The following is a 23,099-nucleotide window of genomic DNA, read 5'->3' on the forward strand; positions in this document are numbered from 1 at the left end:
CGAGCGGGCGGGAGGCGGCAGGCAGCGCCGCGCCGCGCTGAGCCGAGCCGAGCCGAGCGAAGGAGGGACGCGCCGGGCACGGCCGCCACCAGCCCTCCCCAATCCTCCGTCATCCTTCCCGCCGCGGCCGCCTGGCCCCCTGACAGCCGGCGGAGCAGCAGCCCCACACGGTCCCCTTCCCGCCAGGGTGGGTATGGGGGGCGCCCGCCTCCATCTTGGGGCGCAAACCCCGGGGGAAAGGCGGCCCCTCCGGCTCTTTGTGTGCGCGGAGGGAGGGGGAGGGGGCGGGGGAGGGGAGGGCAGGGCGCGATGCGCCGGGCCGGGGGGGGCAGCGGGGCACAAAAGCCCCTTTGTGGGGGCGCGGGGAGGGGGTCGCCCCCTCCGGCGGCGGCGGATTTGGGGGGGGGGGGGCGCCTCCCCCCTCTTCCCCTTCTCCCCCTTCTCCCCCTGCTGGGGCCCTGCCTGCCGGCGGGGCCGGGGCGAACGGGGAGGGGGTGTCGTGCCGTTCTCGGCGGGGGGCTGCGAGGGTCCCCGTGGGGGGCCGCCCCCTGGGTAATTTAACCCCCCCACCCCTCCGGCTCGCTGATGCTCCTTGTCTCCTTCTCCAGCTCCTCTCATCACCTGTTTCGGGGGGGGTCTGCGTTTGGGGGTGCGTGGGGGTTCGGTGTTTCCTTTTGTGCGGGGTGGGGGCGGTAGGGGCGGGGGTCCGCGGCCGGGAAAGGGGGGGACGGACGAGGAGAAGTTCAGCGCCGTTCCCGGGGGTGGCTGCTTTTTGTTACCTACCCGGAAAAATAACAGCCCGGGTAAGGCTGTCTTCGCGTAGTGTTTTGCCTGTAGGGGGTGGGGGTGTAAGGGACGTGGTTTTTTTTTTTTTGTTCCCCCCTGTTTTCCTGTTGTGGCTATTTCTTTCTCAGATGTAGTCCAAATGCTCTGTACTTGGGGTTTCTCTCCCCCCGTCTTTATTTGCTGCTCTTCTTTCTTGTAAGTGTGAAAGGGTCTGGGGGGGGTTTTGATGTTTTGCATTTCAATCAAAATGTAATTTTTCTCTTTTTCCTTCCCATTTTTAAACCAGTTCAAATTATTGTTTTGCCAGCCTCTTTATTCTCACACACACACACACAGACACAAAAAGCCATGTAAAGCCTTTATGGTCTCTGGGCAAAGCAGCCCCCGCTCCCTACACTTCCACTGAAAGCCGGAGCGGTGCTGGGCTCGGCAGCCTCCATTATGGAGCCGTGGGTTTGGTTTTGCGTGGCCTTTGCTAGCCAGGGCATCTTCTCACTCCCGACCCCCTCAGGTGGGGCTGAGGTGGCCCTCCTGTCGCCCCCCCCCCATTGCCCCCCGATGGTCTCTGCGTCTTCGGTCACCATCGGTGCTGGCATAGCGGAGCGAGATCAACTCTATCGTGGGTTTATATAATGGCCTTTGTGCCTGTATGTGGGAATTTTATATTATATAAAAGGGGATTGGTGCAAAATGGTGTGTGTGGGGAAGCAGCGCTGGCGGCTGGATAGTAATTTTTTTTTTTTTGAGGCTGTGTAGTATATTGTAGGTGTCTGTGTAATGTTGGATATTCACGTATGCAAACGCTCATGCAGAGCACACACTTGCTTTGAGGTTGTATGTGTGTTAATCCCTTATGGAAAACTAAATGGTTTAACTAAATGATTGCCCTGCAGCCCCTGGGAACGCTGGAGAGTGCAGGAAGGGTGGCAGGGCAGGGCAGGGGGGGTTAAGCCTGCTGGGGGGGCGGGAGGGAGGGATGGCTTTTAAAATTTTACACGTATAAATACTACATATAGAGCAATATAAATTTCATATATAATAATATAAATTTTATATGCAAAATTTTCTTTCTTCTTCTTGTAATAGTAGACCTGAAGATCAGATGATAAGGGCGGAAGCTGTAGATGGTGAGGGTACGTGTGTGAAGTAGAAGCAAATGTGGTAGATGTTTGGACTCCTGGAGCAGTTGTTGGGGGGTGGGATGTGTGTGTCCTGCCTGCTCCCCTTACCATGAATCCAGGCTGTTGCTCTCTGGCTATCCTCCACCCAGGTTTTCTAAGCACGCTTGTGTGTGTGTGTTGGGGGAGACATAAGGCAAAATGACAGCTGTGCGAGACCATGATTTTTCACTCCATTATCCTGCTTGCCGCTTCCACCCCCTCGCCCCAGAGCATTTTTTAGATTCCCCTTTGGAGCCTGTTGCTTAATCAGCTAGAAGGGCTGCTGCCTAGTTGTGTGAGAAACCCTTCTTAACCTGGCTCCTGCCTGTCCCAGAAGGGTGGAACCAAATTTAGGCTTGGGACTGGTGTTGCAGAGCAGTAACCGCTGTGCCCTGCTGTGGAGGGAACCCTGCTGGGACCTATTGCCTGGCCTCTGCAGCTTGCTCGGCTGTACTTGTCACGGCTGGGAGTTGGACTTGAGTGGAAGCGCTCAGGGTTAACAGGCCTGGGCAAACACGGCCATGAAGGAAGGAGGTTCGAGAGCTGTCTTCCTGATGGTGGTATGACGGGTTCCCGAGGACGTAGACCTTTGATCGTTTATTGGAGTAGGAGTGTAAGCAAGTCAGATGTATGTTAATGTGGTTATACAGAGCAGCAGGCAGCGGATAAAAATCATGTCTGTTTGCTGCGCCCTCACCCAGGTACGCCTGCCTCCTGGTTCAGTTCTCAAGGCTCTGCCTACATTCCTTGTAGTAAGAAAGTCAGAAATAGCCACAGGGTTTTGTAGACTTTAGACGCATAGAAACCTACATGCATAAGTAAATACTAGGTGAGGGGACTCCACCTCTAAGTGTTTTGTGTGTGGTTTCTGGTGACTGGAGCTCTGCTTTCAGGGTTCACAATGTCCCCTGAATGCCTTGATAGGATTATTTCCCTGTACGTCTCTGCAGCCCGTCCATTCCTCTTTCTGTAATCCCATCTCCTGGGGCAGAAGAAGCAGCTCTGGGTTTATAGTATGCCCAGAATCCTGTAGCTGGGATTATTTTTTTTTTTTGTGCTTGTGTCTCACAAGGCCATTCCTCCTTTCTTTCCTTCAGTGATGCTTCCTTCCCACTGAGCTCCAGCAAGGGAAAGTTCCTCTCACCTACTTGTGAAAACATGAATCATTCCTCACCTTTCCTGTCCCCAACAGGCTCTGTGTCTGCATTTTGTACGCTAATAATGTGGCATTGCATAAATTAGGAGTGTGGCAAATCCCTCTAAAAGGAGCCGTGTTGGCTGTCTTGGGAAGAACCGCGGTTCTTAGAATAAGTTGGTGGCCATGGAAGGGGCGAGGGAAAAGGGGCTGTTAAGAGGGGCACTGCTGGAACTGTGTTTGGCCGAGGTGTTTGCAGCAGAAGTTGAGGTTGGCAGGGCGAACAAACTCTGTGGCTGTGGTCCTTCCACCTAGTTGGTTTTCTGTGGAAGGTGAGTAGGCTAAGCCTGTGTATGTCGATGGGGTATAGCAGGTCAAAGGGTTAGCTAATCACCTCAGGTAAACGGATGAGGAAAGGCCCGAGCTGCTAAGAACAGCTGGCACATCTGGGTAGGCAACAGAGACGGAGAGGCTCAGGTAGACCGAAGGAGGCTGTGATCCCATCAGCAGAAGTGCGTGGAGATAAGCAAATGGCGTTCCTAGTCAGTGCGTGCCTCGCAGGGTTCAGTTCAGTGAGATGTCTCCTCCCTGTCCCCTGTGCTGGCCCCTGCCTAGGGGCGATGGAGTCGCTTGCTTCTGGCAGTCTGTCTGTCTCTCGCAGCCCTTGGGTCTTGTGCTTCACCGCCACTGAGGTGCTTGTCTAGGGCTGGGCCAGAGAGCGCTCCTTCTCATAGGGTTTATTATGCCTGTCCCTTCTGGTGTCTCACAAGGTTACCACTGTCCTGGTGCCAGGTACTGTAGGTTACAAGGAGCAGTACCATCTCTCTTCACAGTAGTATGAAGTGATCACCCACTGAAACCTTCTTAGGAGGGATTTCCTGCCCCCTCCCAGTCTCTGAACAAAATGGTGGGGAAGAGATTCAATCCTCCTTCATTCCCATAATGGGAACATGGAAAACACGCTTGAAAGGGTCATGTTCCTGCAGCGTTTCCAGCTGTCCCTGGACATCCAGGAGATCAGGAGAGGTGATAGAGGCTGTGTAGCAAGTGAGGTATTTCAAGATTAAAAACTGTACCCAGCCTCTGGGTGAAGTGGTGAGGTCTCTTCTGTAGCCTTACGTGATTCATTTCCTGTTTCTGCTCTGACGCTGCTCTTTCTGTGCTTCTTTTCTCAGCACGACTGAACCATGGAGCTTCGAGTGGGGAACAAATACCGGCTGGGCAGAAAGATTGGCAGTGGTTCGTTTGGAGACATTTACCTAGGTAAGTCTGAGTCTCTGTCCTTCCACCTGCAAGGTTGTTTTTCTCAATTGTGTCATTGTTTTGGGGTTGTTTTTCTTGCCTCTTGATATTTGTGGGCACCATGTAAGGTTGGAGGTGGTGGAGAGAAAAAGAGCTTCAAGGAATACTGCTAGTTGCTGCCAGTCCTCTGATGGCAAAGAAAGTGGGATGAGGTCAGCTTTGCCTCACAGGTATTGGAGAGACGGTGGTGTTTGATCAGACTGATTTAGATTTGGACTATTCAGGGCATATTTGTCATACACCCTACTCCAGCTCTCTTGCTTCCTCTTCTTGAGCTTGGGTGTGTGGGGGTATAAACTCTGTAAAGAGTGGGTGGTGGAAAGGGAGGAGATGGCTGTTCCTTCAGGATAGGATGAATAAAGTTTTGGGAAGATTGGTAGTGGAAGAGGTGGTCCAGCACCTGTGAGAGAGAGGTCTGAGACCAGGAGGTGTAAAACAGGTCAGGCCTGGTTAAAGTCCTGGGGCCCGGATCTGTTAGATCTATAATGGGATTTAGAGTTAATGTCTAGAATGACCTGAGCTGGGAGCTCAATGGAGAGAGCCCATGAGACACTGTGTTTCCTGTTACCACGGCAGGTCACTTGGGGAGAGGTTCTTCCAAGCCAGCATGCTGATGTGTAGATATGTTTCCTGATGCTTTGCCTGCTGATGTTTTTATTGGCTCAAACCACGTGGGGCTGGAGTGGCGAGACTATCCAGTAGCCTGATTGATCCCTCCATGAGAGCTGGTGTGGCTTTACCTGTTGTCTAGTTCTCACCACTACCTGTTTAGTTGTAGTCCTGCAGGCCAGCAGAATGATTGCCCTCTCCCTTCTTGGTGTTTACACCCTTTGGGTACTTAGAAATGGTCATCATATGGTCCTTGACTTTTAATTTGCTCAGTTGAGTTGTATTTTGCTTCCCAGTCTATCCACCACTCCTCACTCTTGCTGCCTCTTCAGTTTTTCCCAGCTTGTCCATCTGCTGAGCAACTTGGAGCCTACACAGCGTTCGAGGTGTGGCGTTTCCAGTGCTGGGCAGCAAAGGGCTACCCTTGAGTGATCTGTAATGTGATGCCTCTGCATGGACTGCTTTGGGTCTCCTTCACCAACACTGTATTGGGTTGCAGAATTAGCCTTAGCGCACTGTCAGCTGTGTTGTAGGAAATCTCTTCTAGGTTCTGCAACATCTTCCCATTCCTCCCTGAGTTCCTTTCGTTGAATACCTCTAGTTCAGATTACTTTTCCCTGTGTTTGTAAATCACCTTCTGTTTTCTACCTCTGGCTTTTATCTCCAGTTCCCTCTTGCTTTATTATTCTCTCTCGATTGGTGTTGGCAGCCTTTGATTAAGTATCCTGTGGGAATCATCAGTAACAGGCTCTGTTGCCACCTTTATCCAGAGCACAAACAAAGATGGTAAATGGGGGATCTGGGATCTCAATTCCACCATGTGCTGCCTTCATTGCAGCCTAATCCTGTATGTCACTCCTCTGTAGCCCTCCAGCCAGTTAGTGTCTTGGGTGACAGTGCTTTCAATTCCCAGGTGCTAGGGATTGAGGGGTGATAGCCTGGACACAGCATTTTCCACCTATGCTAGGGCTTGAAGCCTTCCAGACCCTCTCTAGGACAGTAGAAGTTGTCAGGATGTTGCAAAACATCTGGGAAGCGTGTGGAGAAAGAAAGGAGGTGCTGAATGGAATGGCTTCTGCATCACATAACAGGTCATCCACCTGTGCAAAGGGTGCATAGAAAACACGGGCTCTAGTGAAGGGGTTGTGCCCACCTTGCCCGTAACCAAACAACATGAGAGGCAGAGGAAGCCCCAGTGCCCTAATGTGGTGAGCACAGTGGGATGCCTCCAACTGCCAAGTTCAACCAAGTTACTTGAACGCAGTATCAAAGCCCATGTGATGTTCATTGAGGTGCAAGCCAGCATGTTTTGAAGCAGTGATAGCGAGACTTCTTGGAGCCTGGGTGACTCCCCAGCCTGGAGGGATCAGGCATGTAGTCTCTGATGGTGTGTCTGGAGGACGCTTGTGCTCGTGCTATCCTCTCACGGTCTGTTCTGCAGAGAGAGGGATTCATTCACGAGGACTTCTCTCCTGCACCAGATTCACCTCGCAGTTCTCTCTCCTGATAATGGTGTGGAGACGGAGCAGAGACAGACAAGCCCTGTCTCTGAAGGCGAGCATGGGCTGTATGGTTTGTTCCCAGCTTCTCCCTCTCAGGATGTTAGTGCCTTCACCCACTCTGTAACCAATGGGTGCTGCATGCTGTGCTCTTCGGGATTTGCTTGTGGGTTTTCTGGCAGAAGGAAACTTGAATTTCCACATGGGCACACACAGGATGGACTCCTGTTAATCCTTGGCTGGGGCTTAAAGCACAATCCCTTGCTTCCGTGCTCTACCTTGGGGGATAGATGTGCTATGGGGGGATTCCCCCAGCGTTGGCTCAGCAGGGTGGGAAATGAGATCCAGCTGCCCTGGGCCTTGGCTACCTCGTTTGCCTCTAAAAATGCTCACTCAGAAGAGCAAAACCCAGTTTGCAGAGGAATTGCCGAGACTTTTGGGCTGTCGGAGGAGAGGTGCTTTGTCAGAGGTGTTGGCCAAGAGGCAGGGCAGGGTTGCTGGACGTGGTAGGAATCGTTGGGGCTGGGATGCGCTGGAGGGGAAGTTGGCAGTGGAGAGGAGCTGGGGACAGTGGGGCAGACAAAGCATGCTGGGACCTGAGCTGGCTGGGGACAGTTCCTGGTGGCAGGCTCCTCCCTTGCTGGGAGGGGAGTGCCTTCCCTTTGTTTCCTGGCCTGTTAACTCTCTCTCGTCCTATCTGACTTCTTCCATCTGTTCCCAGCCCTCCATTCTTCCCGCACCAAGCTGGCGAGAGGGGAGCGGGCAGTGGGAGAGCGGGGTGACGCGCCTGTTGGCTTGCCTGATGTGCAGGGAGGGCGGTGTTTATCGTATCAGACATGCAGCAAGGCTTTCACTCCGAAAAGATCCTGTTTAGCCAGTGACATCCTCTGTCCCCGGGGCCCCATTTCAAACAGCTTGTGATGAATGAGTTGAATTTGTGCAGCCCCCACAGCGGAGCGAGACTGGGGGTGGATGTTAGGAATTATCCCCAATCCTACATACGTCTCTTGAGTGGCTGAAGCTAGGCGGGCTCTGCTGTGTTTGTCTGAAACATGGTGCTTTCTAGCCTGGAGAGGGAGCGGAGAACTGTTGCTTTTGTACTTTTATCTTTAAAAAATATGGTGGTTAAAGCATGGAACAAAGGATCAGAGAGACTCCTGCCCTTGAATTCCCTCCTCGCTTGTGGTTGTCTCAGTCTGGGTATAGATCTCTAGCCAAAAAATGGTAGAGGGAGCAATGTGAAGACATGGGGGTTTGGGGAGGGGGTGAGCCTAAATTATTCAGTCGGTGACCCCCTCAGCAAAGAATAGCTCCTCGTTAGGTCCAGTTGGTCCTACTTTTGCTGTTCCAGGCCACAGGGTTGTTTCTTCTTTTTCTAAAAGACTAACACCTGTGTTTGGCCTATGGAGAGTGTGGGGCTGAAGGCCATGTTGATCATTTGAATGGCATATTCACATTTTGCAGAATCTTAAGTTTTCTTGATGCTTACCCCTCCTTTCCCTTTTCCTGCTTTACATGCTCACAGATAACACTCCCCACCTGCAGACAGCCTAGTAGGTGGATGCATAGTCATCTTCCTAAACACACAGGGTAATGTGGAGATGAGAACTCATTCTTCTTTCCACTGTTCAACTTCGGGGAGTAGGGTTCATTCGAAATGCTAATGCTACTGCTGCCAAAAGTCAGCAAGACTTATCATTGCTTGTGTGTCAGCAGATGGACTAGGAGAGGGAAAAATTCCCCCTAGGGAACGGACAAGGGAGCTGCTGCAGAGCATTTGGAGGAAAGTCTTCACAAAGGCAGGGGAAAGAGAGAAGGGAAGGAAGCAGTCTTATCTATTTGGATGTCCTGGGTGTTTCCATACTGAATGAGGGCCAGTGATTGAACACTAGTATAAAAGGTAGATACTAGTCCAGGGCCATGTTCTTACTGTGATCTGAGCCCCTTTTCCTGCTCTTTTCCTCCTTGCACTCCTGATGCTTGTAAGAAGGGTCCTGTGGTGGAGTGAAGGGAATGTACAGACTTGCTTTGCTGCCCAGCAGTTTTTAAGTGGAAAATGTCAGCATCTTTCCAAAAGTAACCATTGGACAAATAGCTTTAGCTCTCAGGATGGCTTTTTCTCTTTTCCTTTTCCTGGCTCTTGACTAAAAACCCTTATTAAATTAATCCCGTTGCTCCTCCTTCCCCTCCCTCAGAGCACCCTAAATAATTCCTCTCCCTCCTTAGTGTTTACAGCCTTCAAATATTTGCAGACTGTTGTCATGTCCCATTCTTCCTCCCCACCCTTCTTAGTTGTATCTCTTGTCTATGTTACATATTTAGCTCTTTTAATCTTTCTTAGTAAATCAATCCCTCTAGGCCTGATCGTTTTTGTTCCTCTCTTACAAGTTCCTAGCAGCTTGTCTGTCTCGACCTGACGCTGTAGTATCTAGATGACGTCGTTTTGCTAGCAGGCAGCTCTTGGCTAACTTTGTGTACAAGCCAGAACTCTTCAATAGGAGATGGATCTCCTTAGGATCCAGGGGAAGATGGGATCCAGTTGTGTGAACATTTCCTTTTTCTCTTTGGTTCCTGGCTCTGGAGACGGTGTGTGAAAGAGGATGGATGGAGAGAGCTATCTGCAGCTGTCCTTGTGGACTCTGAAAGCCTTATCACAGGGATCAGGAGGCACAAATTAGCCAGACCCACCAAAACTAGCTATGGGATATCTACAAAACATCGCCTTTGACTCCTGCTCATGTTTGGCATGCACGTTCTGGAGTAGTTTATTTTATGACAGTGTTCATAAGCTGCTCATGATCAGAGCCGCTCTCTGATTTGTGTTTGAGTGCAACTTTTAATAGTTCCGGATACGAGGAAGAGCTTGTCTGTGTGTGAGGCAGGCATGGGAGGGGGGGAGAGAGAAGCAAGTCTTGAGTGTCATTCCCGTGACCTGTGTACAGATCTTCATTCTTTCCATTTTAGGATGATGTGAAACATCTGGAATCCTCTCAGCTAGTACGAGAGAAAGACCAGCCTGTTCTTCCTTTGACAGTGCACTTTGGGACCAGAGTGCTGGTTTTCGTGGCTGGCAGCTCAGTTCTTTTCAGAAAGAAGCGTGTTGGGGTGGTAGTTTTGTGTCATCGCAAGCTATCTAGCAATACCTTCAACAAAGGCATCTGAGTAGTTTAATTCTGTACTGGATACAGTTTATTTCTTCACGCTTCTAATTTAGGATATAGCAAATGTTTCTGTGTTGGCAAAAGATAAAGGTATTGTTAAAGCCCTCAGGAGAGGGAGAAGCTGGAGATTGGGAATTGTCTGTATTGAGCAGGTCAGGGCTGTGGATAAACCAGAGGTAGCTGGGAATGTTAGCAATGTCTCCTCCTGAACTAATTGGCTCTGTTGAAATGATGTACCTGAGGTAACCAGTAATTTTGCTTGGGAAGAGGTACTCCATATCACTACCTGGGGGGCTGGCTTGGGTTCAGGGCTAGGTATATGATCAGGGACAGCTAAAACTTCCACTCAGTTTAGGTACTGTTGACCTCCCAAAGTCTGGCACTTTTTGAGATAACAAGGCAGTTAACACATTGTGGGGCTGTTCTAGCCTGGCTGCAGGATCAGAGCTGGTTTCCTATTCATGTGCCTTCCTCTGGGCTTGCCTTTGCAAATGGCAGTGCTGGAAACTCTGTATGAAGTTGAAGTGGCCAAATCTCATTTCTGTCACAGAGAATAAATTTCAGGGCAAATCTTAAGGTTTTGGCATCTGTACAGGCCTTGTTAAAAGTGTTTAGCTTCAGTGGAAGCTTGCACAATCTTCATTTCACCCTCATTTCTATGCAGGAGCCAATATTGCGACTGGTGAAGAGGTGGCCATCAAACTGGAATGTGTCAAAACCAAACATCCCCAGCTCCACATTGAAAGCAAGTTCTACAAGATGATGCAGGGAGGAGGTGAGATGGGGAAGAAAGGATGGGGCGGGGGGAGTGGTTGAAGAAGGAAATTATTCTGGAGGGCCTGAGAAAGGAAATGATTTGGTGTTACATATGATCTTCTCAGCAGGGGATGCAGCAGTTTTCCTCTGTTCTGTGGGCTTAATCTTTCTCTTTCCCCAGTGGGTATCCCCTCCATTAAGTGGTGTGGAGCAGAGGGGGACTATAATGTGATGGTGATGGAGCTCTTGGGGCCCAGCCTGGAAGATCTCTTCAACTTCTGTTCCCGCAAATTTAGTCTCAAGACAGTTCTGCTCCTGGCAGACCAGATGGTGAGTTTCCTCTGAAGCATTTGTGCCTGCTCTCCTTTTCTATGCCTTTTTTTTTTCCTCTTTTTTTTTTTTTTTCCCCCCCTCCCCCCTTCCATCCCCTCTGCTCAAGAACTGCTATATCCCAGGCTTTTTTCATTTAGCAGCAAGTGGCTGCCAGGTTTCTATTTCTTGATGAAGCTGGGGGCCTGGAACCTAGGCACTGCTGGCTTTTCTTGATCTCCATCCCTCCTTCTTTCCCCTGCTGCTCACCCTGTATTAGCGTTGCGTGCATAGATGCTTTTGCCTGTGTGATGAACGACTGGCATCGATACCTATCTTGACTCAACTGCTTGTGCCCTGGGTTTAAGACTCTTAAGGCTCCTTTCCCAGCCTGGCTAAGTTTGAAAGTTGACTTGTGTCAATGCTGATGCTCAAAGTTTTAGTCCATACAAACTTGCTTCCCATCCTTCCTTGTGGTGCTAATGGTGACCTTCCCAGATGGAGGACTGGGCTGGGGTACAGGGTTGAATTCCATCTCCATTCTTCGTCTCCAGATCCTTCTGCCTCCAGAGGGTGTATTTTTCCCTGGCTGTCATCTCTGATACTCTCTGCAAAATGTCCCTTTCCCTGCTTTGACAGGCCAGTGTCCTGGACAGGGTACTTTTTTTTTTTTAAACAGATGCAGTTATGGTATAAGTTACCTTCTCGCTTGTCTCACTATTTACTTATTTATTCCCCCCCTCCAGATCAGCCGTATTGAGTACATTCATTCCAAGAACTTCATCCACCGGGATGTGAAGCCAGACAACTTCCTTATGGGCCTCGGCAAAAAAGGCAACCTAGTATACATCATTGATTTTGGTTTGGCCAAGAAGTACCGAGATGCCCGGACCCACCAGCACATCCCTTACCGGGAAAACAAGAATCTGACTGGCACAGCCCGTTATGCCTCTATCAACACCCACCTGGGAATCGGTGAGCCTGCTGTTGCCCCTTGGTGGGACTTTCCAGGGGACGTAGTGTGTCCCCAGAAGGAGGGGGTTGGGTTCTGTGCCTGGTTCCGCTGCTGACCTGTGTTGAGATGGTGCGTAATAGCTTTGCTGTTACGCCTGTGTTACCTCCCTGCCTTTTGCGGCGCTGTGAGCTCCTGAATTGTCTACTGGTATGTGTTTGTGTGCTGCTTAATACAGTGGGGCCCTGTTACAGTGGGGCCCTATTTCAGCAGCAAGGCTGTGACCTCCCTGACTTTACTGCTACTAACTCTGCCTTGCACAATTTTTGCAGGCTGATTAGATATGTAAAGGAGATGTTTGCAGGCACTGAGCCTTTGGGGATACGTGCAATTGAAACCTCTCTTGTTGACTCCTGAGTGCCTTCATCAGTGATTATTCTGTAGCTGTCAGAGCTGGAGGATACAGGCCCACTGCAATATGGTGATACTCCTGTTACCCACCATTGAGGACGGGGACAGCCGTGTGCTGGAAACATACAAGAAGCTGAAATGAGGGGAGGCTTCCTGCTGCCTGGACATCCAGGTTTTGTGATTGAGGATTGGCTGTCACGGGCCTTCAAAATAAGTGTGTGTCTGTGAACCACACTGCCCTGTTCACCACTGAGAGAGACTGAGGCAGCTTTAGGGAGGTAGAGCTCTGCCCTTAGTGTCTATGGCTAGTACTGTGGGGATAAAACTAGGCGGGGAAAGAGTGCTGAGAGTTCAGCCAGGTCTTACACTGGTGATGGCCATCATCCCAGGTTTTGTAAAAGCCTTGTACAGGTTAGTACCCGCCGTACTTAAACCTCCTGAAGTCACCCAAACTCTTGTCCTGGGAATGAGCCCCTGATGCATAACACCTGGTTTCTGTGAGGAACAGAGGTGAAAACCTTGCAGTTTTCTCTTCCGTTCCCTGACCAGATACTTCTCTCTGGTGTGTGACCTTTTTCCCCTGCTTGGGCTAAACTTAGTCCACAGTGTGAGAGTTTCTTATTTACTGTAGGGTCTGTTCTGAGCAGGCTGACTCAGTTCTGCTACTGGTTGGCAAATCCGAAGAGCAGAAACACTGAAGCTGCCCTGCCTGCGGACCCAGGAAAGTAGCTCCTGTGCTCGCAGCTCAGTTTTTATCTGGGAGACCTTATTCTGAAATGTATAAGCTGGGAATTTGAAAATCAGAGCAAGGAACTCAAACCTTTTAAACTAACAGCTTCAACAGGATTTCATGTCCTCATTCTTCCTAGGGAAAGCTTCCCATTCTCCCCTCTTGCAGATGGCGTCTCAGAAATCTGGAGTCAAGACTTGACCTGCAGAAAATAAAGCAGTTTCCCATTGTCTTCCTTGGTTAATACTGTATAATGGTAGACTGAAAATGCTTTATTTATATCGAAATGGGGAGTGTTGTGTGTTGAGAGTGGGCTGTGATCTCCTGACCTCTTCCACGTAGTAAAAATAGTTCTCGTAGAGCTTTCCGAGTTGGTCTTCTGTATTTTGGCTTGACCTGCTTATATATAACTGACTCTCCATTGAATTCTCAGTCAAGATTTCCACAGCCATGGTAACTGCCACACGGAGACATGCACAAAATAATTCTCACTACTATGTCTGTCGATTCTTTTGTGTGCCTGCTCTGTCTGAACTGATCACGAGAGGGTAAATGTCTGGTTGTGGGGTTGGTGGTTTTTTTTTTTTTTGTTTTGTTTTGGTTTTTTTTTGGAAGGGCTTTGTTATTCATCCCACCCCAACTTAGCCTTTTACTACTGGTGCTTGGCTTGCGTATCAGGATGAACAAGCAATGTCTGAATGCTAATCCAAGGGCAAATTGCATATGCCATCGGTCTGAGCACAACCATTGCTCTCTTCATGCCCTTTGCTTCGGGGAAGTCTGGGTGTGAGTTACTCTGTGCAACAGGTCTCGGGTGTATTATCTCCACGTTGCAGATAGTTCACCTGAATGGCATAAAGGTTACATGACTTGCCCGGAGGAAAGGGGATGGAGGTGTCAGGGTTGCAGCTGGAGTTCCTGTTTCTCAAGACCTTGCCACAGGGTGTATGACAGACATGTTTGTGAGTTAGCAGCATTGCCATGGGAACTGTCGCTCTGAATTTTTTGACTTTTCAGGGACTAAATTCTCTGTCTTAATGTTACATTAATGCAGTTTAGGGAGAGGGAAGGAACCAGGTGCTGGGGTATTCGTGTGACGGGAATAGCAAATGAATAAATGCCTTTATTTGAATGTGCAAGCTAAGGGTTGGGCATTCCGATGTCTGGAGGAAACGCATTCTTTTCCCAGTGACTGGGCGAAAAAGTAGGAGGCGAGATTGGGGAGGGTTTCCACAGCTGGAGACTTGCTGTTGGGGGAGTCATTGGACTGTGCAGGCTTTGGTTCACGCATTCCAGTCAATTTTCACATGCTCTGGGGATGAGAGTCCCTTGCACCCTCTGGAGCTTGTAAAGTCTGAAATAGATGCCCAGGGGTGCCCAAGAGACAGTCTTGGAAGAAGCCTGGTGGGCTCTGTCTGGATAACAGGAGGCTGGGGGCGGGGGGCAGTTCCTTCCCAAACGTGTGTCCTAGGTGGCATCAGCATGGGCTGTGCAGATCATAAAAGTTCTTCTGCTCATCCTGCCCTCTGTCACCCGTTCCAGATTTTTGTGTGGTTTTAAAGGCTGTTGCCATGCAGTGGGGAGAGAAAGGGGAAGTGTAGTCCCAGCATGTGCAAAATCAGATCCAAGTATGTAGTTGGGAAAACATTGCTTGGTTAAGACTGCTTGCAGCTGGGCTGGCTCCAGTGAAGACAGCTGATTTCTAGGGAGTCCTGCATGGGAACAGCATCACTTTGGATAGGATCGGGGTGGAGGGAAGCATTGTCCTGGGGGACCAGGAGGCACTTTAGGCTGCAAAGAAACAAGTATTGTCATGAACCTTATGTCCAAGGCAACCAGTCCTCAATCTCCCGTCTTTGCCCAAGCATGTCTTCTGCAGGTAACTCTCTGTCCTGCTACTCACCCCTGACTCAGCTCCTTCTGAGGACCCTGCTTTGGGAAGGGAGTGAGGGTGTGGGCTGGCTGGGAACCTCCCTGGGAGTGGGAGGGAACTGGCAGGAGATTGCTTGCAGAGTGGGTTGGGTTTGAGAGGTGATGCTGGGTTGTGTGGGAAGGCGACCTCGTGTTTTCTATTGGAAGGGGGTTTGTGAGTGAGGGAGGAAAGGATGAGTGTCTTATTAAAGTAGCAGTCCCCCATGTATTGTAGGAGAGCTGAGAAGCTGAAATGAAATGGAGGGAGGAAGTGTGATGTGGTGTCACAGGTCATGACTGTAATCCTACTTCTGGACTGACTTGCTCTGTGCGTGCATTCACATCATTTGTGTTTCTCTTTCTCTTTCTCTTTTCAAACTGTAAAGTAAGGTGGTTGGTTTTTTTTTTTTTTCCCCTGTGTCCCAGGGATGCTGTGAGAGTTAGTCAATGATTGTCAAGCTTCTAAAGGTGGAACATAGTGATATTAAATAATGTTTCTTTGGTGTGTAGAGGTGAACTTTTTTTTCCCCCCTAACTCTAATTACTCCACTTTTGCTGTCTAATGTTATCTAGTATCCTGAGGATGTTGGTATATGAGGCTAGGCAAAAAAAAAAAACAACTTAAAAAATTTGGAGATGTGTAATAGTAACTGAAGATGAAACAAAGAAATGGGATGTAGGAACTGTTGTTCTTCACCATCATCCAAGGTTTTAATTCAGGATCTTGTAGTTAGGGTTACAGGTGAAAGACAGCTACGATGTTTTGAGGTATCTTGACAACTGTGACCCATCATAGTGGTGCTTCGGGCTCGTCATAGATTTGAATCTCACTGAAATTGTTTCAGTGGGCTACAATGACCACATGTACCTGAGACATTGGACATCGAGGATGCAACGCAATCAGACATTATCATTCAGCATTTTAATAATTAGGTGTTGTGCTTGCAGTTGTTTTTCCTTGATCATATTGCTGTGTTAAGGCACAGTTAAGACGTGTTTGCATGCATGTAATGGATACTAGTGAGCTGCCCAGTTTGGTTTTGTAACCCCTTTCTTTGCCTCCAGTAAGGGCTTGTAGCATCCCCCACTGACTTCAGGCTTCCTAACCTCAAGTCTCTAGTTCCCCAAATCACTAGGACTGTACCTAGGCATACGTTCGCAGGACATCTCCTGTTCTGGATGGGGTTGGTGCCTGTGCTTAAAGCTGCTGTGCTCCACGCAAGTGGAGGTGTGTGGTCCAGCCTGCCCTAAGCAGTGTGGAGTTCAAGCAAGATTTTGGAGGCAAGATCACGATTTATTCCTAAAAGGCTGATTTGCTTGTTCAGTAGGTTTCTCTGGTTCCTGCCCTGCCTTTCCCTACTCCTCTGAGGGGCACCACCACACTCTAGACAGGGAACCCACAGTTACAGGTTTTAAAGCTACAGCATGGATAAGTCAAGGGCTGGCAAATTGCAGGATTGAGGTTACCCTTGTCTCCTGTGCTTTCAGGCCCTGGATGTGCATTCTGACTCCATTTCCATACGCCTCCTCTCTCAGGATGTAGGTCATTATCAAATATTGTTTAGTTTTATTTATTTGATATGCATGGTGTGTAATCGTGGCCCTCTCAGAGTACATGTATCCCAACCTTAGGCCAAATGCAAAACTGTGGGTTTCTTTTCCCTTCTGCCTCCATAGCATCTAAGCATCTCCCAGCCAGTCATGTAGTTATCTTTGGCAGCAGCCTGATGAGATTAGGAAGTATTAGTCCCTTTAAAGTGGGCAACTTGAGGCAGTAAGTTAGTGAGGTCAAAAAATGCTGTTATTTCTGCATGCTCAAAGTAAGACACTTTGGGGATCTGCAGGGCTGCTTTCTCCTCTACTCCTGTCTTGGAATGTGGTGTTTTTATGGCATTTTATGTGCTTTGACCCAAAGGCTCTCCTCAGTTATGGAGTGATGAGACCCTCCTTTTCTTCTGCAACCACAGTGGGGGTTTTTCCCCCTAATATTAACTTGCCAAGCCCCCTAGTTCTTAAAAACACTAGGAGGTTATGAGAGAGATGCAGGAGGAAGAAAGGCCCATGGTGACTCACAGCTTGTGTCAGTACATCTGGACGTCTAGATCTATGACCTGCTACAGCTACTTCTTTGTCAGGGTTCAGTTCAGCTGGCAGAGTAAGGGGTAGCTGTAATAATCTACTGGCCTTTGAATGGGGCAGGTGGTAGCATGTAACTGATACTGAGAATTAACCCACAGACCAATACATAATCTGCAGCATCTTCCAGGACATGGCACTGAATCCAGCAAAATGTGCTGTAGTAGTAAATTAACCTAATAGATGAATCTTGTTAGTCTTTTCTCTACCCCTGTGCCCTCCCTCAAGCCATATTTTGCCTGTCTGTTATCTGTGTAAGTTGTTGTTCTCCTCAAGATGTAAAGTACTTTCTCTAAAGTGTTTGTTTTATTTTATTTGGGAGGGGAACAAGGGCAAGAGCTTCTTGGCAAAATTTATAGATGCATTTGTAAGCATGTTGGAGGAGCTGGGTGGAGTTTCACAAGTTAACCAGTCAACATTTTTCAGTTGCTGAGATTCTGCATCAACTCCATCTTGAGCTAACTTGAAACTTAAAATGGCTTGGCCATGCCAGAGAACAAGTTCCAATGTGGAATGTTTTTGTTTGGGAAACAATTTTTTTGTTTCATAAATACACATCTAAAGGTGGGCCCTTACAATGGCATATTAAGGGCAACCCTTGCTCTGAGTAGAGTTGGTAGTGATGCCAGTTACACGGTCATTCCCCATTTGGAGGGGAACCTCTTGTTCAAAGTATACCTCTGTATTCATGCCTCTTTCCTCCACAGCTTGAAAAATGCTGCCAACCCAGAAAGATCATTGTACAGTATTACGTATTAGGCTTCTCTAAACTATCAACAAAGTCGTCTACCACAAGAAGGGGTCGCTAAGTTCCTTGTTTCTGCCCTGTGTAAAGAGTATCAGCAGGTTAATTAGAAGATGTGTTTGAAAGGGTTGTGTTGGGCTTAACCTCTGTTAGCTTTGTCTTTCCGTGACTACCTCCGTCATGACTAATGACCAGGGTGAAATATCATTCTGGGTGGAGAAGTGTAGGTGCCCTTTCTCTGGGACTGGGAAGAGCAAAGAGGCAGTGTTGCTGCAGCACTTCTTGAGCTGTTGAATTCTTGTGTGAATTAAGGCTTGTCTAAATGAGGAGGTAGTCAGAGTAATTATTCATTTATGAAGTGGGTTGGGCTATATGGGGAGAGGAGCACTTTTAACTCTTGCAGTATGAACATCCCCACAGGAATTTGTACTGGAATGTCTTCTACAAGTTTGTCTATCCATAGAAATCTACCAAAGAAGAGAGAGGGGTTGTTTCTTTTGCTCCATGTTCACCTCCAAAGCCGTGTGATTGGTTGCTGCTCACTCCTTGCCCCTTTGTAACTTCTTCTCACAGAACAAAGTCGCCGTGATGACCTGGAGAGCCTGGGCTACGTGCTCATGTATTTCAACCTGGGCTCGCTGCCCTGGCAGGGCCTCAAGGCTGCCACCAAGCGCCAAAAGTACGAGAGGATCAGCGAGAAAAAGATGTCAACGCCCATTGAGGTGCTCTGCAAAGGGTACCCTTGTAAGTGCTCTGATCTTGATGGCTGTCTTGTCTGATGCATGGCTTGCTCTCCTGCTGAAACTCCACGGAGTCTTGAGTCCTGAAGGGTGATGTCCAGTACCCCCAGACCAGGATGTGCTGCTGACACCGGTGATGAGAAGGATAAGAAACTGGTCGTGATACCGTTCTGGTTCAGAAGTGGGAAACATGTTTTTGTGGAGGGTCAAGCCTTGTGTTACTAAGGGCAAGAGAGTGCTGAGAGCGATCTTTAGTACCTCAGAAACAGTCTGGAAGGGGGGTGAGCAGTGAGGTGAGGTGTGCTGATGATCCTGAGTTTTGACTGGGTAATGAGAATGAGGGCCAGCTGTGATGAACCCCAGAAATAACCAGGCAATGAAGTGGCAAATGCAGTTCTTTGTACGTAAACGTGGAGTTACATATGTGAGAGGAGAGAGAAGGCTTGATCCTCATGTCATATGCAGAATAGTAGGCTCTGAGCTGACCAGTGCCACTCACCACTGAGCTGTTGCAGTTACAATAGACGGTTCTGTGAAAGCATTGACTTTGTGCTTAGTGGCTACTGAGGAAAGTGGATCAGATGTTTGGAATTACTAGGAAAGAATAGAAGCCCAAACAGTGTGCATAAACCCATGGCCCACTCACACCTCGCATGCACTGTGCAGCTCTGGTCCATCCCACTATTTCAGAAGGGATGCAGTAGAACTGGAAAAAGGTCCAGGAAAGGGCCAAAAGGGTGATCAGAGGCAAAGTGATTTCTGTACAAGCAATGAGTTCGCTGGAACTTGGAAAAGAGGTCACTGGGGAGATGATGCAAGTCTACACGCCCGCTGTGCCTCCAGAAGTTTGGATGAGAGCTGATTATTTGGTGGCCCCAGTTACTGCATTGGAAGAGGAACAAAGCTGGTTCCTGCTAGCTTCAAAACAAAACAATGTGGTTCTTCACAGAGCCAGTAGTAGACCTGTAGAACTTCCCAGAAGATGTTGTGGATACTTAAAGCTTACAGGAGTTCAAGGAGAAATTGGACAACTATACGGAAGAAAGATCCACTGAGGGTTGCTAAATTTGGAAACCACATCCAGATCAGGAAGTTCCCTGAGCTGAAAGTAGGTAGAAGCTGGGCTAATGTCAATGAAAGTGTCAGACATGCTTGCCCCGGTCTCTCACCTCTGTAGCTGTCTACTTTTGACCACTGCTTAAGACAGGCTACTGAACTAGGAGGACCTCTGGTCTGAGCTGAGCTTCCCAAAGCTCACCTCCACCTATTCTGCACTGTAACTGGCAGGCTCTGTTTTTGTTACACAACTCTGTGTTTGTGCTGTCCTGGTCCAGCACACTGCTGCTGAAAGGCTGTGGCGGCTCCGTGGTGGGACCAGGGGGGTTGGATGGTGTTCAACAACCAACTGTTTTCTGCTCCCCCTAGCTGAGTTCTCGACATACCTCAACTTCTGCCGCTCACTGAGGTTTGACGACAAACCTGACTACTCGTACCTGCGGCAGCTCTTCCGCAACCTCTTCCACCGCCAAGGCTTCTCCTACGACTACGTCTTTGACTGGAACATGCTTAAATTTGTGAGTGTGTGTGGGGAGAGGGCTGGAGGGGCAGAGGTTGATTTGTATCATGGAGATGGGGGAGGAAAGTTGGAAACTGCCTGTCATTTGTACTTACCCCTGGTGAGCAATTTGAGAAAGGGGAACAGGTAGAGTGAAGAGGCAGAGTTGTTTGGTGGTGCAAACTGGGGGGTATAGCTACTGTTGTATTAGTGAGTGTGTCTGATAGAGCATGTGTGTCAATAGATCTATAGGTAGGTAGAGATAATTTTTCAGGCGAGAACTATATTTGGAGGTGGGACAAAGACGTGGATTGCAATAGCAGCTGTAGTACCATATGCTTTATTCTCTTCCATGAAGAAACTGGGAAGGAGGCCCTCTCTGGGTGGAGTGGAAGATGGTGGGGGGAGAATGTGTTTTGGGGATGGAGCTCTGCTTTCTTGGTGTGATGGAGCACGTGTGTGTTTTCTGTCCGGTGCTGCTGCTGTCTCTCCTGCCTGACAGCCGTGCGCGGCGTGGGGGTTTCTGTCCTCCTCAGGGAGCAGCCCGGAACCCTGAGGATATGGATCGGGAGCGGCGAGAGCATGAGCGAGAAGAGAGGATGGGGCAACTCCGGGGGTCAGCCACGCGAGCGCTGCCCCCTGGCCCGCCTGCTGGAGCCACTGCCAACCGTCTTCGCAATGTCACTGAGCCCATGGCCTCCACCCCCACCTCCCGAATCCAACAGTCCGGTGAGTGGGGTGGGAGAGCTGGGGGAGGGTGCCACCCCTGTTACTGGCTGGAAACAGAAATGATTGACTGATGTTCTTGTCTTGCGTTTCTCTGCACCGACAGGAAACACGTCCCCCAGAGCAATCTCAAGAGTGGACAGGGAGCGGAAGGTCAGCATGAGGTTACACCGAGGAGCTCCTGCCAACGTCTCCTCATCTGACCTCACAGGGCGGCAAGAAGTGTCACGGATTTCAGCATCACAGGTGAGTCCCTGCCGCGATGTTTGTGGCCTTGGCCTGCATGTCCCAGAAGGACTAAGGGCCCCACAGCAGTTTTTACCTGATCTGCTGGAGCTGACATGTGCCTGAAGCTTCTACAGTGTGACAAGGGGAGTGGTACCAGGTTACACCTTGGCTCTTCAGTTACGTGTTTTCTGGAGGCCATGCTCAGTACCGTCTCTTAGCTCTGCTTTGCTCTGAGTAAGCCTTCATCCGGTTGTCTTCCAGACCGCAGTGGTTTGGAGAAGTGGAACAGTAAACTCTTGGGAGGGAGGATATCCTGAAAGAAACGCGCAGCCTCTCTGTCTTGGTGTCCTTCCTCTCCATCCCTTACCTATTCTTCTTTTTCTCTTGTAGACAAGTGTGCCATTTGATCACCTTGGGAAGTGAGGAGCAATTGCCACTGGACCAGTGTTTGCTTAGGTGAGCCTGTCCTCATGCCTGGGATCCCCCAAGGAGGGAATTGCTGGCATTAGGGATTAGGTTAAGGCTTTGATGTTGCTGTGGGGGATTGGTACATTTCCTTTCCCTTCGCCTTACTTTGAGATGGTTTTTCACTTCAGAGGGAAGAGTAAGGTTGGCTGCCAAAACCTTGGGGGATGGATTATCTTGGGTGTGAAGGTAGCTTCCACTTCTCCAGGAGGGTAGGGAGGGTGAAGAAGGTGCTGGGCCAGGGAGCCATTTTGTTAGTTCCTAATGAATGCTTTTCTGGCAGTGTGATAGTGTTGGGGAGGAGAGTGCTGAGCACGTAATCAAGTGTGCGAGACTTTGCATAACTAGCGAGTGCCTCTTGTAGAGGAAACAACAGTAGCTGGACAAGGTAACTCTGAGGGGTGGCAGGAGTGTAGAAGAAAGGGCTGATTTGATTTGTTACACTCCAGTTGGCATTTGAAGTGCTGGGAAGAGCCTTTTCTCCTAATGTCCTATTCCCTTTTTCTCTTTTTTTCTTTTTTTTTCCCCTCTCTTTCTAGTGTCTTCACTGTATTTTTCTTTTAAAAAACAAAAAACGCAAAAAAACAAACAAAAAACTAAAAAGACAAAAAACAACAAAAAAAAAAAACCCCCGACAGAATTTCTTTTTGCCAACGACGAGGAGTCGAGCTGTGCCCCTGCGCTGGTGTGAGCCGTTTCCGAGAGGGCCGCCTGCGTTCCCCAGCGCGAGCACCTCCGAGAAGCTGACAACGCGGGAGCCGTGCGGGAACACCTCCGCTGCCCCCCCAGCCCCACCCCAGCCCTACCGCTGTCCCCACTGGCTACCCCCAGCTCCCTTTCCTGACTCTCTGCTCCTGGTTTTGGTTTCTCTCTTTTTTTTTCCTTCTTCTTCTTGGATATCTTCTCCTGCTTTTTTTTTTTTGTGTTTATTTTTTTTTTTAATTTTCAAATCATATGGTTTCTAGCCATATAAATTTTAACTTTGCTCTCCTTTTTTTCTGAGGGCAGGGGATGGTGGGGGGGTTGGGTTTTTGTTTGCTTTTTGTTTTTTGTTTTTTTCCAGGAGCCTTGTGGGCCAGGAGGGTATCAGATTCCAGCCACACGTGATGGTAGAAGTCTGATTTTTATTATTATAATAGAATTTATTTTCTCAAGCATTAAACAAATTTTAAGCTGTGAGGGGAATTGTGGCAACAGCCTAATCATCTACTCGGGCTTCCTTTCCTCGGGTGGCTTCTCTGCGGGTTTTTTTTCGGCTGTCGGGAGAAGTGCCATACTTCCCTGATCGGAGCGGTCCTCACACGCCGAGAGATCTCTATGGAGAGGCACCTGGTTCCATGGAGGATGGGAAGGCTGGAGCTGAAATACAGGGAGATGAGAACCCACTTCCCATCCCTGCAGCGGGGTTTTTTTTCGTCTGGCTGTGTGTGTTTCGTTTCGGTTTTTTTTTTTTTTTTTTTTAATTAAAACTTATTTTAATTTCTGCGGAGAGAGTGTGGGACTTGAGGAGAAGAGAGGGGCGCACAGAAACTGGAGTTTGGTGTTCTTTCGGAGCGATGGCTCTTGCTCTCTCCTTCCCTCATGCAACCCTGAGTAAGATCCACCATACATGCACAACCCCTTCCTGCCCTCTCCCACCCATCTCCCCTCCCCCCCCCCCCCCCCCCTTTAGTTGTTTTTAAATATAATTTAGGAATACTCAAGCTGCTTTGTGGCACTTGGGGCTTTGAAACACAATGATCACCACTGCGACCTATGGCCTGTAGCAGACACACTGTCACTG

General features: G+C 49.1%; 1 protein-coding gene across 3 annotated transcripts; it reads left to right on the plus strand.

Annotated features, from left to right (window-relative positions):
* Positions 1-26: 26 nt before the first annotated feature.
* Positions 27-22,952, plus strand: CSNK1E (casein kinase 1 epsilon). Of its 3 annotated transcripts, none has more exons than XM_076337773.1 (11): positions 27-187; positions 4,257-4,344; positions 10,317-10,427; positions 10,590-10,738; positions 11,464-11,692; positions 18,176-18,346; positions 19,768-19,916; positions 20,434-20,626; positions 20,730-20,869; positions 21,242-21,307; positions 21,856-22,952. In XM_076337773.1, the coding sequence occupies exons 2-10, from the start codon at positions 4,269-4,271 to the stop codon at positions 21,272-21,274; spliced, it is 1,251 nt and encodes a 416-aa protein (XP_076193888.1). In that variant the 5' UTR covers positions 27-187; positions 4,257-4,268; the 3' UTR covers positions 21,275-21,307; positions 21,856-22,952. The 3 variants fall into 3 exon arrangements, with proteins under 3 accessions (XP_076193888.1, XP_076193905.1, XP_076193897.1); XM_076337782.1 differs by lacking the exon at positions 27-187 and adding an exon at positions 1,891-1,919; XM_076337790.1 differs by lacking the exon at positions 18,176-18,346 and having other exon boundaries at positions 29-187.
* The last annotated feature ends 147 nt before the right edge of the window (positions 22,953-23,099 follow it).

The sequence above is a fragment of the Aptenodytes patagonicus genome, chromosome 1 (assembly GCF_965638725.1).
Source record: "Aptenodytes patagonicus chromosome 1, bAptPat1.pri.cur, whole genome shotgun sequence".
Lineage (NCBI taxonomy): Eukaryota > Metazoa > Chordata > Aves > Sphenisciformes > Spheniscidae > Aptenodytes > Aptenodytes patagonicus.

Excerpts from the sequence above, each read along its gene's own strand:
- CSNK1E (XM_076337773.1), top strand. The coding sequence starts at position 4,269 with ATGGAGCTTCGAGTGGGGAACAAATACCGGCTGGGCAGAAAGATTGGC. Across the intron at positions 4,345-10,316 it reads GTTTGGAGACATTTACCTAG|GAGCCAATATTGCGACTGGT; the intron begins GTAAGTCTGAGT and ends ATTTCTATGCAG. Across the intron at positions 10,739-11,463 it reads TGCTCCTGGCAGACCAGATG|ATCAGCCGTATTGAGTACAT; the intron begins GTGAGTTTCCTC and ends CCCCCCCTCCAG.